At 38.3% G+C, this 18,211-nt stretch overlaps 1 protein-coding gene across 1 annotated transcript in view; it reads left to right on the plus strand.

The window, feature by feature from the left end:
• LOC139749589 (protein GPR107) overlaps positions 1-18,211 on the plus strand; it is a 64,814-nt gene that overhangs the window by 34,165 nt on the left and 12,438 nt on the right. The window contains exons 8-12 of the mRNA XM_071663673.1: positions 3,280-3,410; positions 7,551-7,700; positions 11,533-11,650; positions 12,658-12,788; positions 17,894-18,035. Of these exons, the coding sequence (XP_071519774.1) occupies positions 3,280-3,410; positions 7,551-7,700; positions 11,533-11,650; positions 12,658-12,788; positions 17,894-18,035 (672 nt within the window). The remainder of the gene's footprint in view (positions 1-3,279; positions 3,411-7,550; positions 7,701-11,532; positions 11,651-12,657; positions 12,789-17,893; positions 18,036-18,211) is intronic.

The following is an 18,211-nucleotide window of genomic DNA, read 5'->3' on the forward strand; positions in this document are numbered from 1 at the left end:
TTCACTCCATTGGCTGCAGTTTGACCCCAGTATGCCACTTTGTTCCAATTCACTATTCCATGCACACCTATCACCCTCCTGCATGTTCAGGCCCTGATTGCTCAAAATCTTTTTCACTCCTTCCTTCCACCTCCAGTTTGATCTGCTTCTCATTATTCCCTTCACCTGTGACATATATCCTCCTTGCCAACCTTTATTCACTCATTCTCTCCATATGATGTGTTTTGGGGATGAAATTGGATGTGGAGAGAGAGAGTCATGGTGATTGAGATGATGAAAAGAGAGAAACTGATGAAAGCCTTGTGCATGATGAAATATAATAAAGCATCAAGAGTGGATGGCATTGATGTAGAAATTCTCAAGAAGGGAATGGGCAGAAAAATTGACATGTTTATCCAAGGTGAGGCGCCTGTGGACAGGCACAGTGCATGTAAAAACATATTTTAGTTATAAAGGTATACCAGGTTTATAAATGTTCTGGAGATAGGGACCAAGAAATCTCATGATTTCAGTATCATGAATTTTAGTTCAGTGATTTTCATTGTAAAGACAAGGTTAGGTACCATAGGAGCAAAACACATATCAAACATAAACCACAAAAAATTGCAATCATGCACATGCTAGATTAACATAGAAAAAGAGATGCAGTAAATAATACTATCCATTACAGAAACTGGTGTTAGAATTTGGGAGAACATGTGAAGGGAAAAAATGAGAGTTGCTATGGATAGATTTAAGGTTATTAAGTCTTGCAGGGGAGAGGGACAGGTTGGTTAGGATGTGGGATTGAATTTAGAGAATCTGGACCAGGAAGTGTCGTTAGGTACCTGGGAATGGACATAGCAGCAGTTGGAACTATAGGGTTATTAAGGGGGCCCAGGACCTGGGCACATTATGGAGTGTGTGGAAAGAAAATATAAAAGTAATGGTATTGTAGGTGTGATGATGCTGTGTGATTCAAGTTGTGGCCTGTGATAAAAAATGTTCAAAAGAGATTGGATGTATTGCAAATGAAATGCTTGAGGATAACAAATGGTGTGAGATGGGTTGTTCAGGTAAGAAATAACAGGGTAAGAGAGGTGTGATATTGAGTAGAGTCTGTATCAGAAAGCTGAAGAGATGTTGATTTATTTGGACATATGGAGTTGATGAGTGAGGAGAAACTTGTATGTCAGAAGTTAAGGAAACAAGGAGGAGGAGACCAAGGATGAGATTTAAGAACATAATGAAAGATGCTTTGAATTATCAGGGCCTGAATACTGCAGGAAGATATGAGGCATGCCTGAGACAGAATGAAATAGAGCTATGTGTTATACATAGGTTGATGTGTTGTCATGAGGCTTAATCAGGGCATTTGAAGCATTCAAGGAAAGTTTTTTTATAGGGAAGTTTGTGGTGGTTGGGAGTGGATAGGTGGCTGTGGTTGCAATGCATTATGTAGGACAATTACAGGAAGTGTAAAAGCAAACAGTGCCATTATTTGTTTGTTCCAGGCACTAACTACAGGGAAACGGCAAACAATTGCATTATTTATGATTCAATCAGAATGGTATGAGCACACCACTCAGCTTATCATTACCAACACCATCCTTGCCAACCACCACCATGTAAAATTCCTAAAGGTTTCAAAAACATGCACTCCCATATGTATTAGTGACAGTTAAGTCAACAAACGGTGCTGGTACATCACTGTTTAGACTTCTAATTACTATTGTCTGAGAAATGAATAAGGGTTGAGTTCCAAAACCAGAGTTGTTTTAGTTGTTTTCTGTCATTAGAAAAGTAGAGAGCCTTATGTACATTTACCATTACTACAAGTTAAGGATTACATGTTGCTCATATGCACCTCCCATGTGGCTAACTCCAAACTAAATACATCAGCTCTTTGCAGCAGCCTTGGGCTGCCAAAAGTCCTTACATGGCAGTTTTGAATGCAACATGCTCCCCATGAACGTGTGACAAACATGCAGTGTTGCGCTTATACAATAGAATACATAAAAGAACTCCAGAACCTCTGATAGGGCTTGGTCGTGTTACATGGTGTTATTTGTATCCCCCACAAGTATGCAATAAACGAAAGTGCACACAAGGTGCAACTGTCAGCATGAGGAAGGCTCAGGGTGAATCCTCAGCTACAACAAAATGGTGCATGATGAGGTTATGGGATGGGTTATTCCATTACGTTGTAATTTCTTAAAGACACCAACATATAGAAGTGGCAAAGTGTTTATTGTTAAAAATTTATATGATCAAGCCAGGTGAGTGATGCATGCACATGTAAACCTCTATTTTTGTTTTTTCCACATCAGGATTAATCTTATATAAATGGAATGTGTGAGAATATTCCAAGAAATAAGTCATTTTCAGTTTGCCCTTTTGCCTTATGTCATTACCTAAAGTAATTTTTTTTTGTCTGAACATGCCTTTGCCATATCTGACTTCCTGAGTTATGACTATGTTAATTCAAGGAAAATATGTTGTGGGTCTGCATTTTGTTCACGGTAGCAGAAATAAGGCAAAATTCAAATGGCAGGCAATATGAAACCAAAGACCATTGACAGGAATGTATTTAGAGAGAGAAGATATTTGGTACTCATTTCTAGGGTTAAAGAGTGGTTAGAATTAAGAAACCTGGGACCAAAAGTAGCATTAGGGCCTGAGATGTCTATCATGGAGAGGGCAGCGCCTCCCAGCTGTCCAGACCCATGCTTACCAAGCTTACTGTGACCTTTCTTACATAATCAACTTTGTGGGTACTTACAGTTAATAATTGAAACCTACCATGTGTTTCTTGAAGCTGATTTCAAAAAGTAAAACATGCCTCACTGAAACTGGCTTTCTGGGCTCATATGAAGTAGGGGAAAGATGTTTAAGAAAAAGAATTAGCATAATCTGACTATAGTGAAAATGAAAATATTAAGGCATCTTTCCATCATGATCATCAGGATTGACATTGGTCTCAACTGAGAATTTTGTACATGTGATCATTGGAGGCATTATCAGTCGAGTTCTATTGTAACAAGTATCACAAATATACATGCTATACTTGCCAGTTTACACATGTTGACATGAAAGGCTGAATTCTACTTTCAGCCTTTCACACCAGAGGGGTGATACTGTGAAGTTTCTTATGGAATCCATTGTCTGAACATCAAAGCACCTGTAGCACCTTTCTGAAAAGATGGAAAGATTTTAACTGAATGGATTTTGTTATGATGTTACAGCTTAGTTGTATATGGATTTGTGTAATTAAATGTTTGCATTATTTCTCTACCTCAGATTGAAGAAAAGAATCCAGATGACAACTATCTTTCAGCTGGAGAAATGCCCCTTCCTGCACTGTATTTCATGATGGCTCTCCTCTTCTTCCTTTCTGCTTGCTTTTGGTTCTTCCTACTCAAGAAGAGCAAGTAAGAATGAACATTTAGTCCTTATATTACAGTGCCCTCTAATATTTGCAAGTATGATAACTTTCATAACAGATTTGATTGTTTATGTATCACTGCCATACGCTTTGATGCCTACAAGAATGTATATGATACACATAATCCTTATCTTATGAGAATATTGTTAACCTTCATGATTATTAGGTAAAGCTAGAGAACTGTGCCTGTTGTTGCTGATAAAGCTATTTTGATACCTGTAATTCATTGTGAGTTATTGATGTGCTCATCATTATAAGTATTGTCAGTGGAGTATTCAAAAGATAATAGTCTTTCAAATCGTATTCTCTTTGCCTAAATATTATCCAAATTGTTTAGAATGCAATATCTATGGTACTTTTCTTTCTCCTTCTGAAAAGGTGTTCAGATTATGTAATGATTAATTAATTTTATGATAGCATTGCTGGTGAAAATTTTTTTTGAAGGTTAGTGTGAAGATTGAGAAAGAAGACTTTGTGGATTTGGTGTTTTAAATGAGAACATTTTTGGTTGATATCTTTGGTGAGGATTACAAAATGATAAAGGGTTTCTGGGAAAGAATATATAGAGATTATAACTGCATGTTCTAATTGTTAACTCTTTGTTGGCCCAGTTATCATCTGCAAGGTGTAATGGGTTGTGGTTACTGGCCTGTAAATTCTTATTTGTGACATTGTGGTTGACCTTAACTCTTTATGTTTTGGTTTGGTAAACAGAGAAGAGGTAGTGAAAGCTTTCCAGATGATGAAAGCCAGCAAGGTGGTGGGTTTGGATGGTATTGCAGTGAAATTTATTAAAAAAGGGTGTGACTGTGTTGTTGACTGGTTGGTAAGGATATTCATTGTATGTATGGTTTATGGTGAAGTGCCTGAGGATTGGCAGAATGCATGCATAGTGCCATTGTACAAAGGCAAAGGGATAAAGGTGAGTGTTCAAATTACAGAGGTATAAGTCTGCTGAGTATTCCTGGAAAATTATATGAGAGGGTATTGATTGAAAGGGTGAAGGCATGTACAAAGCATCAGATTGGGGAGGAGCAGTGTGGTTTCAGAAGTGGTAGAGGATGTGTGGATTAGGCTTTGAAGAATGTATGTGATAAATACTTAGAAAAGCAAATGGATTTGTACGTAGCATTTAAGGATCTGGAGAAGGCTTATGATAGAGTTGATAGAGATGCTCTGTGGAAGATATTAAGAATATATGATGTGGGAGGCAAGTTGTTAGAATCAGTAAAAAGTTTTTATTGAGGATGTAAAGCATGTGTACATGTAGGAAGAGAGGAAAGTGATTGGTTCTCAGTGAATGTTGGTTTGCGGCAGGGGTGTGTGATGTCTCCATGGTTGTTTAATTTGTTTATGGATGGGGTTGTTAGGGAGATGAATGCAAGAGTTTTGGAAAGAGGGGCAAGTATGAAGTCTGTTGTGGATGAGAGAGCTTGGGAAGTGAGTCAGTTGTTGTTCGCTTATGATACAGCGCTGGTGGCTGATTCAGGTGAGAAACTGCAGAAGCTGGTGACTGAGTTTGGTAAAGTGTGTGAAAGAAGAAAGCTGAGAGTAAATGTGAGCAAGAGCAAGGAGGAAGTGTTTTAGATATCTAGGAGTGGATTTGGTAGTGCATGGAACCATGGAAGGGGAAGTGAATCATAGGGGGCAAAAGTTTTGGGAGCGTTGAAAAATGTGTGGAAGTCGAGAACATTATCTTGGAAAGCAAAAATGGGCATGTTTGAAGGAATAGTGGTTCCAACAATGTTATATGGTTGCAAGGCATGGGCTATAGATAGAGTTTTGCGGAGGAGGGTGGATGTGCTGGAAATGAGATGTTTGAGGACAATATGTGGTGTGAGGTGGTTTGATTGAGTAAGTAATGAAAGGGTAAGAGAGATGTGTAGTAATAAAAAGAGTGTGGTTGAGAGAGCAGAAGAGGGTATTTTAAAATGGTTTGGTCACATGGAGAGAATGAGTGAGGAAAGATTGACAAAGAGGATATATGTGTCAGAGGTGGAGGGAATGAGAAGTGGGAGACCAAATTGGAGGTGGAAAGATGGGGTGAAAAAGATTTTGAGTGATCGGAGCCTGAACTTGCAGGAGGGTGAAAGGCATGCAAGGAATAGAGTGAATTGGAACGATGTCGTATACCGGGGTCGACATGCTGTCAATGGATTGAACCAGGGCATGTGAAGTGTCTGGGGTAAACCATGGAAAGTTTTGTGGGGCCTGGATGTGGAAAGGGAGGTGTGGTTTCTATGCATTATACATGACAGCTAGAGACTAAGTGTGAACAAATGTGGTCTTTATTGTCTTTTCCTAGCGCTACCTTGTGCACCTGCGGGGGGAGGGGGCTGTCATTTCATGTGTGGCGGGGTGGCAACGGGAATGAATAAGGGCAGACTTTATGAATTATGTACATGTGTATATATGTATATGTCTGTGTGTGTATATATAGATGTATACGTTGAGATGTATAGGTATGTATATGTGCATGTTTGGACGTGTATGTATGTACATGTGTATGTGAGTGGATTGGGCCATTCTTTCATCTGTTTCCTTGCGCTACCTCGTTAACATGGGAGACAGCAACAAAGTATGATAAATAGATGAATATGTGTCTATGTATTTGTAGTTTAGGTTTTGTGTGTTTAAGCATCTGAGCACATCATTGTATGCAGGAATGCCTCTATATGTACATTATGTATATGTACGTAGCTGTATGTATGAACGTACAAACTAGCACCTGCATGTACCTATGTGCCTGCCAGTGTTAATGTATGAAAATATGAAAATATTTACATATTACTTGCTGCAGGTGTATATATGTTACAAAAGGTGGATGAGAGAGGGGCAAAGGTTCTGGGAGCATTGAGGAATGTGTGGAAAGAGAGCTCATTATCTAGGAAGGCAAAAATTTATTTATAATTTTTGTTTTCATACATGCTCTTCATTTTCTGGGTGAATGAGGTAGTATTAAGAACAGATGACAGAGCCTTGGAGGGAAAATTTCTCACTTGGCTCCTTTCTACTTTCCTTCTTTTGGAAAGTAATACAGGAAGGGAGGATTTCTAGCCGCCTCCTCCCACCCCTCTTAGTCACCTGCAACACGCAGGGAATATGTGGGCAATATTTTTTTCTCTCCTGTCCTTAGGGAATCAGTAGTACATAAATAGATAAATCAATAATGGTTTATTATATTTAGGCAGGCTCTTGGCTTAAAGTAAACAGTTGAGATATTACAGAACAAGGAGGTCATGATAGTTTCTTGTTAACCAATCAAATGAGTGCTTAAAATTAGAGTGAGCTGGATATTTCTACACTTCGAAGAAGCTCATGAGTAAGGTACATTAACATATTTAGGGTATGTTTGAAGGTATAGTGGTTCCAACAATGTTATATGGATGTTAAGCATGGACTGTAGATGAGAATGAGTAGAGGAGGGTAAGTATGTTGGAAATTAATTGTTTAAGGACAGTACGTGGTGTGAGGTGCTTTGATCAAGTGAGTAATAAAAGAGTAAGACCTAGGTGTGATAATAAGGGGAGAGGGGTTGAGAGAGCTGAAGGGATGGCTGAAATGCTTTGGACATATGGACGTAAACATCAGAGAATGAGTTTGGAGAGGTTGACAGAGAGGATGTACGTGTTGGAAGTGGAGGGTACAGGGAGAAGAGGGATACCAAATTGGAGATGGAAGGACAATGTGAAAAATTGTTTGAGTGCTCAGGGCCTTAACATGCAGGAGGCTGATAAGTGTGCATGGGATAGAATGAGCTGGAGCAGTGTCATATACAGAGGGCAATATACTGTCAGTGGACTGAACCTGGGCCTATAAGGCAGCTGGGGGAACTACTGAAAAGTCCTTGAGGCTTGGTTTTGGGTAGGGAGCTGTGACTTCGGTTGCATTACATGTAACAAGTAGAGAATAGATGTGAACAGATGAGGCCTTTTCTTTGTTCCTGGCACTACTTTGCTAATATGGGAAATAGCGAGCAGGTGTGAAAACAAAATAAAACAAAAAAATTTATGTTTGTGAAAATACGCTATTATCATATAGATAAGGATATGAGGACACTAAATGTTTGATTTTATTTGTTGCATATACTACTGTGGTAAAATTTGTAATGAATTTTTGTTTGCAGAGATCCTGTCTTCAAGATCCACTACTTGATGGGAGTTCTGGTGGTGATCAAATCCTTCAGCTTGTTATTCCATGGAGTTAATTATCACTTCATTCAGACTCAAGGTGTTCATATGGAGGCATGGGCTGTCATGTATTACATCATGCATTTGTGAGTACTTAGAAATGAATTATTGTTGTAGACTTATTTTTGATAATTTGGAATGTTATAGATTAACTGAATGATCAGTGACAGAGACTCCGCAGCAGAATTCAGAAATGGATTTTGTGTGAGACTGATTAGTTATGCTTTACCCATGCCTTTACCTTCCTATACTTTAGAATTCCAGTGTCCAGGAAGCAAACCACATCCACTCAGCAGGGTCATTGGTAAAAGAGTGTGGTGATGTGTAATGTATGTGTGAGGTGAGTGCAGGACAATTTAGAAATACTTGCAGATTTAGGCCATTCAGGCCCAGCAGGAGAATGACAGAGTGGCATTGCTCAATGGTATAACCACCCCAGCCACTTGTCCGCTTCGTACTTCCCAGTTGCTGGCACAACCTTTTTGCTTATCTGTAACACATTTTTCTCAAAAATTTTATTACCCCAGCACCTTACAATTTCTGTCTTGCCAAAGAAGTGGATGAATCATTGGTAACTGTGTATGAGAGGTAGTGGACACACATCTGACAGCTTCCTACTTGATATGACAGGTAGAGACTGAGTGTGAACAAATGTGGCCCATCCACTCTTATACACATAATTATGCATAAACACCCATACTTACACATATACATACTTATACATATCACCATATACACATATACATATGCATATACAGGCACATATATATACACATGTACATATTCATACTTGCTTGCCTTCACCCATTCCTGGCACTACCCCACCCCACAGGAAACAGCATAACTACCCCTTGCTTCACTGAGGTAGTACCAGGAAAACAGACAAAAAAGGCTAAATCTTGTCAGGTAAATGTAGGTAGTTACTCCTCCATATCCTCCTTATTTTCCTTTTCCTCCCCTTTTTGTCTTCCTCCTCCTCCTCCTCATCCTTCTCCTTTTCCTCCTCTTCCTTCTCCTCCTTCACCTCCACCTTATCTTCTCATCTTCCTCCTCCTAATCAGGTAGTTAGTTATGCGTTGGTTTGGGTGATAGGGGACTAGTTCTGTTGCATAGAATTCAGTACCAAGTTTTTTGAGGTGGGATTGTAATTGGAGAATCTTTGTTTCATTGCATAGATGCGTAAATTTGAAATATTGCTCACACCACTTTTCCAACTGTTTCCCATATGTAATGTTTTCTTTTGTTCTTCATAGATAAATATTATAATAAATTACTCCTGTAAAAAATAAAAGTGTTAATTAAATGCTTCACCATTTTGATATTCATTACTTCAAAGACCCAGTCAGTCTTGCTTATGCATTTCATACCCTTGTCTAAAATATAACACATCCCTTTTATTGCTGTATTTTGTTTTATATATGTTCTTTGGTGATAGTTGTGCTCTCTCAAATTCTTTTTGCTGTATCACTATAGAGCATCTTAATCTTTTGCTTAGAGCAGAGCTTCCACACATTGTGCTTTGCTAGGGGTGGTGGTCAGGGAGTTTGGTTGTAAAGTTGGTAATGTTGGTGATTGTTGATGCAGTATGTAATGTGCTCATATTATTTTAGTCACAACAAATCAAGAAATGTGGGATTCCCCACACCCCACCAATCAAATAGCAGTGATGCTATTTATCTGTTTATTTATGTCTCTGATGACTATTCCCTCTGGAAATTCCCATCAAGGGAGTGGCCACAGCAAAAGCCTTCACTTATCCTTATATGCCTCCCTCGCATACATCATTCTTTGCATTCTTCCCTGTTTCTGTCTCTCCAGTACTCATCCATTCTATTTCCCCATTTCACAGGTAGTCTTCCACTTTAATCATACTTCCCTTTGATCACACTTTCACACAAAATTCTTGTAAACTCCACATCTTGCATTCTTTCACATACCCAAACCACCTCAAAGAATTATGTTTCACTCATTTTACCACTCTTCAATTTATTCCCTTTGCATTCCCTGCCTTTTCAAATCTCTCATACACCCCCTCATTACTTTCTTCATTCATATGCATTGATTCATGCTTAGGAAATATTATACAAAAATATTTCCAAGCAAACCCTGCAAGTACTTGACTTTCTCATATATATCTATTTGTACATATCACATACATGGTGAAAGAAAAAATCTGTATATTTCAACCAGAAACAAAAGAAAATGTCTTCTGAGTGTTATGTTATAGGGGTTGGTTATTGGGAGGTGGCTCATATCTCCATTGGAGTCTTTTTATGAATGACTTCGAATACACTGTTTCCAGATATAAAGCAGAACACAGCTATATCATATTTCAATATTTAGGTAAATGATCAGATCCCAGGATGTTGAAATTGCTTAGCATTAGTACAGAGGCCTAAAGTTGAAAAAGAGAATTTGCTGCAGTTTTGGTTATGATGTTTGGGAACATTAAGTGAGTTAGTTGCAACAGAACAGTTAGAACAGAAAAGTTTTTGACTTCATTGCAGCAGTTAACAGTATGGTTGGATTTCATATTCTTTGTAGTATATATTGAAGTACTTTTGTTTGGAAGATGGTATCATTCGAGTGAGAGAATGATAAAGCCTAGTGGGGCAGGAGGTGAGATAGTAGAAGAATGCAACAAAGTTCATAGAAGTAGGAGAACATTAGATGAAGCAAAGAAAAGTGATAGAAGTTTGCAGTAATGTTTTTAGCCAAATCACATCAGAAATGAGGGATTTAAGGTCTGTGATATTTGTGACAGGCATAGTTATGTTTTACTTTCATCATGCTGTAGAATTTGTGTTTACTGTTGTGATTAAAGTTAATATATCTATATTGTATCATAGTTCTTTTCCCCTTGTGAATAGTGAGAGCGCTTGATTTTGGTAGAATGGAAATTGGAGGCCTTTTCTCTGTGTCACATAATTGTGAGCATCATTGTAGTTCATTTGTTGAGCACAGAAAATTAATTTATGTTTGAAACTTTATCATATTGAAGTCTGGCAAATGCAAGCTGCAAGAACATGAACTGATGTGTTCCCCCTTTTTTTTAATCAGATATATGGTTTCGGTGCATTATTACATGACAGCTAGAGACCGAGTGTGAACGAATGTGGCCTTTGTTGTCTTTTCCTAGCGCTACCTCGGGCACATTTCGGAGGAGGGGGTTGTTATTTCATGTGTGGCGGGGTGGCGATGGGAATGAATAAGGGCAGACAGTATGAATTATGTACATATGTATATATGTATATGTCTGTATGTGTATGTATATGTATACGTTGAGATGTATAGGTATGTATATTTGCATGTGTGGACATGTATGTATATACATGTGTATGTGGGTGGGTTGGGCTATTTCTTTCGTCTGTTTCCTTGCGCTACCTTGCTAACGCGGGAGACAGCGACAAAGCAAAATAAATAAATAATAAATGAATAATCAATCAGTGTTTTAGATGACCTTAGCTTAGTATTATGACATTTTAGAGGTTTCAGTAGTTATTCATTTGATTTGGGAACTTAGTTATTGTTTGCTGACCTGTACCTGCTAGTTGTTTGGAAAAGCTAGGACAGCTGGTTTTGAATGGTTGGTTTTAGGCTGAGTGATTGTCAAAGTTCCCTCTATAGACAAATTATGAAATAATTTATCAAAGAACAGAAGTATTACTGTTAATTGACTTGGATCTGCTAGTTGTTTGGGAAAGCTGGACAGCTGGTTTTGATTGATTAGTTTTAGGCTGAGTGATTGTCAAAGTTCCCTCAATAGACAAGTTATGAAATCATTTGTCAGAGAAAAGAAGTAAGTTTCCCATATCGACCATTTAATTCTGTTGTAAGAAACAAGGTATTAAAAGTATTAATTGTTTCATATAAACCTTGGAATTTACATATTTACATTTTTGTATTTTCCTTCTCCAGACTGAAAGGTGCATTGTTGTTCACTGTTCTTGCCCTCATTGGATCAGGCTGGGCCTTTATCAAGGATATCCTCTCAAGCAAGGAAAGGAAGATTTTCATGATCATCATCCCTCTACAGGTACAGTTTGATGTAGTGTGACAGTGCATTATGCTTGTACTTAACAGGCCGTTATTTTTAAAGAAGAATGGTGTTTGTCTATTGATTATATAATCATTGCAGGGAGATGAAACTAGAAATGTAAGGAGGGAGCGAAAGATTCTTTGAGTGGTGAAAGGTGTGCACAGGATAGAGTGCATTGGAACGATGGAGGTGTACAGGAGTTGACATGCTGTGAATGGACTGAACCACGACATGTAAAAAGATCAGGGGAAACCATGGAAATGTGTGTGGGCCTGGTTGTGACAGGGGTCTGTGGTTTCGATGCATCATACACAACACTTACGGATTGGATGTGAGTGAATATGGCCTTTCTTCATGTTTTTGGTGCTACCTTGTTAATGCAGAAAACCACGAACAAGTATGATAATACAAATATTTATTTATTTATTATACTTGATCACCATTTCCCATGTCAGTGAGGTAGCACCAGGAAACAGATGAAGAAAAACCCATGCACTCATATAAACACATATATATATACATATATGCCCATCCCTGGAGATAGGGGAGAAAGAATACTTCCCAAGTATTCCCTGCGTGTCGTAGAAGGCGACTAAAAGGGGAGGGAGCGGGGGGCTGGAAATCCTCCCCTCTTGATTGATATGGATACTAGCATATAGTTATCATTTCATATCTAATGGCTTCCTTCTACAGTACTTAGTAACCTCTTATCAAAGCCCCAATCAGCTCAGCAACTTGTTTTCAACAGAATGATACATTTTTGGGGAAGAATTGCAGTTTTTCAGAAGATTCTTTCCAGCTTAAAACATCTTGACATCTTACAGACAATTTTTGCAATACTTCAGTTTTATAATTCACATGTGTTCTGACTTTTATTTGCTTGATATGGTGTTTATTCTTCCCCAATAAGCTTTGCTCTTCATACAGAGTTATAGTAATGTTTTATGACATTCGGGTGCATATTATAATGTTTATTCTCCCCTCATAAGCTTTATATATTCCAGATCATTGCCAATGTTGCTTCAATTATTGTTGAAGAAACTGAAGAAGCTAGCCAGGACCATGCTTTGTGGGTGGATCTTCTCTTCCTGATAGATTTCTTGTGCTGTGGAGCCATCCTTATGCCTGTCGTTTGGTGAGTTCATATTTCCCACCCCAGCCTTCCTTCTGTCCTGTTGGTAGACTGTGGACTTATACTTAACACTCATTCATGTTTTATTTTTTATGGAAAAAATCTCTGAAAATATCCAGACCCAACTGTAATGTCATCATAATTACAGATGATTAAGCATCGGTAATCAGTAAATGATGTACAATTCAAATCACTCCGCCATAAAGCATACTAGCATAAAGATTACCATTGAGTGACAGTACCTCACTGCCCAGTAAGAATTTGATATGTCTTATTTGGACACACAGTGACTTAATTTTGTGTTGGCATTTAAGAAGGGCAAATGTTTGGTAACCACTCCTTTTTTAGTATGGAAACATAGGAACATTTCCTTTGTTTCTTTCATTGCTCATGTATCCTCCATTGCACTGTGTAAACATTTTATGGGAAAATAGATGAAGACATCAGAGATGTGTTCAATAAAGATGGGTAACTTTAGTTTAAGCCTCAGCCATCCCAAAGTCTTTTATTTGACAGAGTTGATATTGGGTCAGTCATTTGATCATAAAGCAAGTCTTGAACACCAAGTGATAAAGTCATCCACTGACACCCAATCCATTATATAGTACACCAGCAAACAGATGCTGAGTGAGTTTTACTGTCATCTTAGTAAACTGATGCCTATTCCTTCTGCAAACTCCCATCAAGGGGGTTGCCACGGAAAAAGAGTCTCCATTCACAGTTTCCAGTTAGAATAAGGGCAGGAAGAGGCAAGCTTTACAAGGATGGCTGGAGTCTCAACACCATAAACTGTTCAAATATGGCTGGAATTCTAAGCTGTCCTCTCTCTTAGAAAGTGGCCATATTTTGAACTACTTCCTTTCACACGAATTAAGCCACAGAGAACAGCCTTCTTTTATTGGAGTTAGTTGAGATTGATCGCTTTCACATTGATATATTGGTACCTAATTTTAATGAATATAATACTCAAGATTGTTCCAGTAACTACTGGAGAGCACATGACTAATTACTTATTTGTGATTACCTATAGTATTGTATGGGAGGGAGTTTTGTTCTTGTAGGGCCACATCTCTTGAACATTCTCTGCTGTCATACCTCTTCCTAAGCTTATGTATGCTGTCTGCATTAACCATGGCTCTCAGCTATTCTGTTCCAGTATTCTACCTCTCTTATACAACAAAACTACTTGTTTACATCTTTTTTTTAGTAAGTTTCTTTATTAATGTCATCTTATGTCCTCCTTTTGTTGTATCCCTACACCTCAAAGATTTTTTTTTTTAAGCTGAGGTGGCATGGTCAGCTGAAGCCCTAATCAAGGCCAGAAGTTGTAGAGGATGTGTGGATCAGGTGTTTGCTTTAAAGAATGTGTGAGAAATACTTAGATAAACAGATGGATTTGTATGAATGTGTGTGAGAAATACTTAAATAAACAGATGGATTTGTATGTAGCATTTATGGCTCTGGAGAAGGCATATGATAGGGTTGATAGAGATGCTTTGTGGAAGCTCAAGCACATGGCGTGGGAGGTAAGGTGCTAAAAGCAGTGAAAAGTTTTGATCAAGGATGTAAGGTATGTGTACGAGTAGGGAGAGAGGAGAGTGATTGGTTCCCAGTGAAGGCTGGTCTGTGGCAGGGGTGTGTGATGTCCCCATGGTTGTTTAAGTGTTTATGTATGGGGTGGTTAGGAAGGTAAATGCAAGAGTTTTGGAGAGAGGGGCGAGTGTGCAGTCTGTTGTAGATGAGAGGGCCTGGAAAGTGAGTCAGTTGTTGTTAGCCTGTTACAGCACTGGTGGCTGATTCGAGAGAGAAACTGCAGAAGTTGGTAACTGAGTTTGGAAAAGTGTGTGAAAGAAGAAAAAAGATAGTCAATATGAATAAGAGCAAGGTTATTAGATTCAGCAGGGTTAAGGGACATGTTAGTTTGGATGTAAGTTTGAATGGAGAAATATTAGAGGAAGTGAAGTGTTTTAGATATATTGGAGTGGACTTAGCAGTGAATGGAACCATGGAAATGGAAGTGAGTCACAGGGTGGGGGAGGGGGCAATGGTTTAGGAGCGATAAAGAATGCATGGAAGAAAAGAATGTTATCTCCGAGACCAAAAGTGAGTATGTTTGAAGGAATAGGACTTCCAACAATATTATATGGTTGCACGGCTTGGGCTATGGATAGGATTGCACAGACAAGGGTGGATGTGTTGGTGATGAAATGTTTGAGGACAATGTGTTGTGTGAGGTGGTTAGATCGAGTAAGGAATGAAAGAGAAAGAGAGATGTGTGGAAATAAAAAGTGTGGTTGAGAGAGCTGAAGAGGGTTTATTAAAATGGTTTGGATATATGGAGAGTATGAGTGAGGAAAGGTTGACAAAGAGGATATATGTGTCAGAAGTGAAGGGAACAAGAAGCGGGAGACCAAGTTGGAGGTGGAAGGATGGAGTGGAAAAGATTTTTAGTGATAGGGGCCTGAATATATAGGAGGGTACAGTAGGGTTGAGGGACAAGTCAATTGGGAGGTAAGTTTGAATAGAGAAAAACTGGAGGAAGTGAAGTGTTTTAGATATCTGGGAGTGGATTTGGCAGCGGATGAAACCATGAAAGTGGAAGTGAATCATAGGGTGGGGGAGGGGGCGAAATGTGTGTGTATGTGTATGTATATGTTGATATATGTGTGTATGGGCATTTATGTACATATATGTGTATATGAGGGATGGGCCATTCTTCATCTGTTTCCTGGTGCTACTTTGCTGATGCTGGAAGTAAGATATGAACAGCTTTCTAAATATTTCATTGTCCAAAACTGGAAAACTAGTATGATTGCCAAAAAAGCAGTTTGTCTCCTTAACTGTTCTCTTAATGTGGGACTGTGGCAACAGGTTAGGGATGGTGTTGACTCCCACATCCTGCTCACACAGAATCCTGAGGCTTATTTCATGCTAGATAGTAATCACATAAAGGCCACCCTCCTCTTTGTCCATCCTAGTTAGAATATATTTGCTTAGGTTGAATTTCATCAGCAGTGTATCAAGACCAACTTTGTTTAGGTTCCTTTGTAAGGTGATTCATTCTTGCTTGCTTTTCACTTCCCTCTTGACCTTTGCATCATCTGCAAACATATTCAGGTAGGAATCCATACCCTCAGGCTAGTCATTAACATAGATCAAAAAGTGTAGTGTTTCCAGAAGAGAACCCTGTGGCACTCTACTGCTTACCTCATCTCATTTGGAGAAGGCTCTTCTGAAGTGTGTTCTGTGTTCCCTTCCTTGGGATGATTTGCAATCCATCAAAGAAGCAGTTCAGATACAAACAATCCACTCAGCCATCCCTTTTGTCTAAGATAGAGCTTAATCTCTAGTAGGGCTCTAAGAGGTATGTTATACATGACCATCTTTCCCAAAAACTATGCAGTCTCTTGAGTAGTTTCTCCTCTTTAGAAAGTAATCCATTTGCCTTTTAATTGTCTTTTTCAAAACCATACATACACTTTCATCAGTGAGACTGGTCTGTACTTCAGTACCTCCTTTGCAGTCTCTTTTCTTATAGATACATATGACGTCTGCCCCTTTTGCGTTCCCTGGGCAATTTGCCTTTGCTGTAACATTCTAAAAAGTATTTTAAAAGATTTATTTAGTGTATATGCACACAGATTCAGCATATCCTGAAATCTTATCAGGACCATGAGTCTTGTATGGGTCAGAACCTTTAGTATTCTGTTAGCATCTTTTATATAGATATATCAGTGTGTTGTAAAGCCTCATTCCTATTCCATGTCACTGATGTTTGGGTTGTTTCTTCCTTTGTGAAAACTCTTGAACTTGTTATTCACTTCCTCACATATCCTTACTTATCTCCGAATCCCTTTGTCAAAGTAACTCCTCTTTTAGTTCCAAATGTCTGGATAAATATAAGGAAAACTTTGGGATTTATCTCTTGCCTTGTCTACAGTTTTCTTTTCACAGATGCTTATTTTTCCTTTCTTATCCTAGTATACTTATTCCTTGCTCTTTTATACCTAAGAAATGTTGACTGGCTGAAATGACACATGCATGGCTTAAATGACACATGCATTTTTGTCTGCACATGTTGAAGCTTTTATGCTTTTTGACATTTTTTTTTTTTTATTAAACCATTCTTGCTTGTTGCTTACCATTCCCTCTGTATTTGAGGTTAGAGGTATCCATGTTACTACTCCTTATTGTAAATTCACAGAACCTACTAATACAAAGCCTTGTTTTCCAGGCTTTTGACCTCCATTCCTCAATCTGTGTGGAGGTTGTCTAGTTTCCAGGGTAAATCTTTTTATGCCTTATCTCACCTCTGCTCTTTCAGTGTCCTAACATTTCATTGCTAGACAAGAGGACAAAGTATTACTGACTCTGAAATGCCTAAAATCAGTCATTATCTATTTTGTGAGGCATCCACTGCTAATACAAGGATTCCATAACCCTCATGTGGATATAAGAATTTTTGATGTTATCTTGAATTTGATGTGAGCAGGTGATATGAATTTTGGTTAAATATATCTTTCTGGAAGACAACTTTCCCTTTGTTAAGTCCTAGTTGTATGGAAAATATTTCACAGAAACTGAGTGTAAACTAATATGGCCTAACACAGAGCCTTGTTTTCCAGGCTTTTGACCTCCATTTTTCCATCTTTGTAAAGGTTGTCTAGTTTCCAGGGTAAATCTTTTTATGCCTTATCTCACCTCTGCTCTTTCAGCGTCCTAACATTTCATTGCTAGACAAGAGGACAAAGTATTACTGACTCTGAAATGCCTAAAATCAGTCATTATCTATTTTGTGAGGCATCCACTGCTAATACAAGGATTTCATATCCCTCTTGTAGATACAAGAATTTTTGATGTTAGCTTGAATTTGATGTAAGCAGGTGGTATGAATTTTGGTTAAGTATATCTTTCTGGAAGAAAACTTTCCATTGGTGAAATCATAGTTGTATGGAAAATATTTCTAAATATTAAGTCAGCCATTTGGCTTTTAGATTTAGCTTCAGACAAGCAAGTATTTTAATGTTTTTAGAATTTATATGCTTTACCTAGCATGAGGTGAGCCATATGTTTTAAATGTTAATCACAGACCATATTTATGCTGCCAGGTCAATTCGTCATCTACAAGAAGCTTCCCAGACTGATGGTAAGGCTGCTATGAACCTGAGGAAGCTGAAGCTGTTCCGTCACTTTTACATCATGATTGTTTGCTACATCTACTTTACACGAATTATTGTCTATTTGCTAAAGGCGAGTTAATGGTTTTATGGTTTGTTATTATTCTACTTTTAAGTTTTTCAGCTGTAGCCTACTTTTAAGTTTTTCAGTTATAGCAAGATTTTTTTTATAGAAGTTATCCCTGGGGATAGGGGAGAAAGAATACTTCCCACGTATTCCCTGCGTATCGTAGAAGGTGACTAAAAGGG

The sequence above is a fragment of the Panulirus ornatus genome, chromosome 1 (genome assembly GCF_036320965.1).
Source record: "Panulirus ornatus isolate Po-2019 chromosome 1, ASM3632096v1, whole genome shotgun sequence".
In the NCBI taxonomy this organism is placed as follows: Eukaryota; Metazoa; Arthropoda; class Malacostraca; order Decapoda; family Palinuridae; genus Panulirus; species Panulirus ornatus.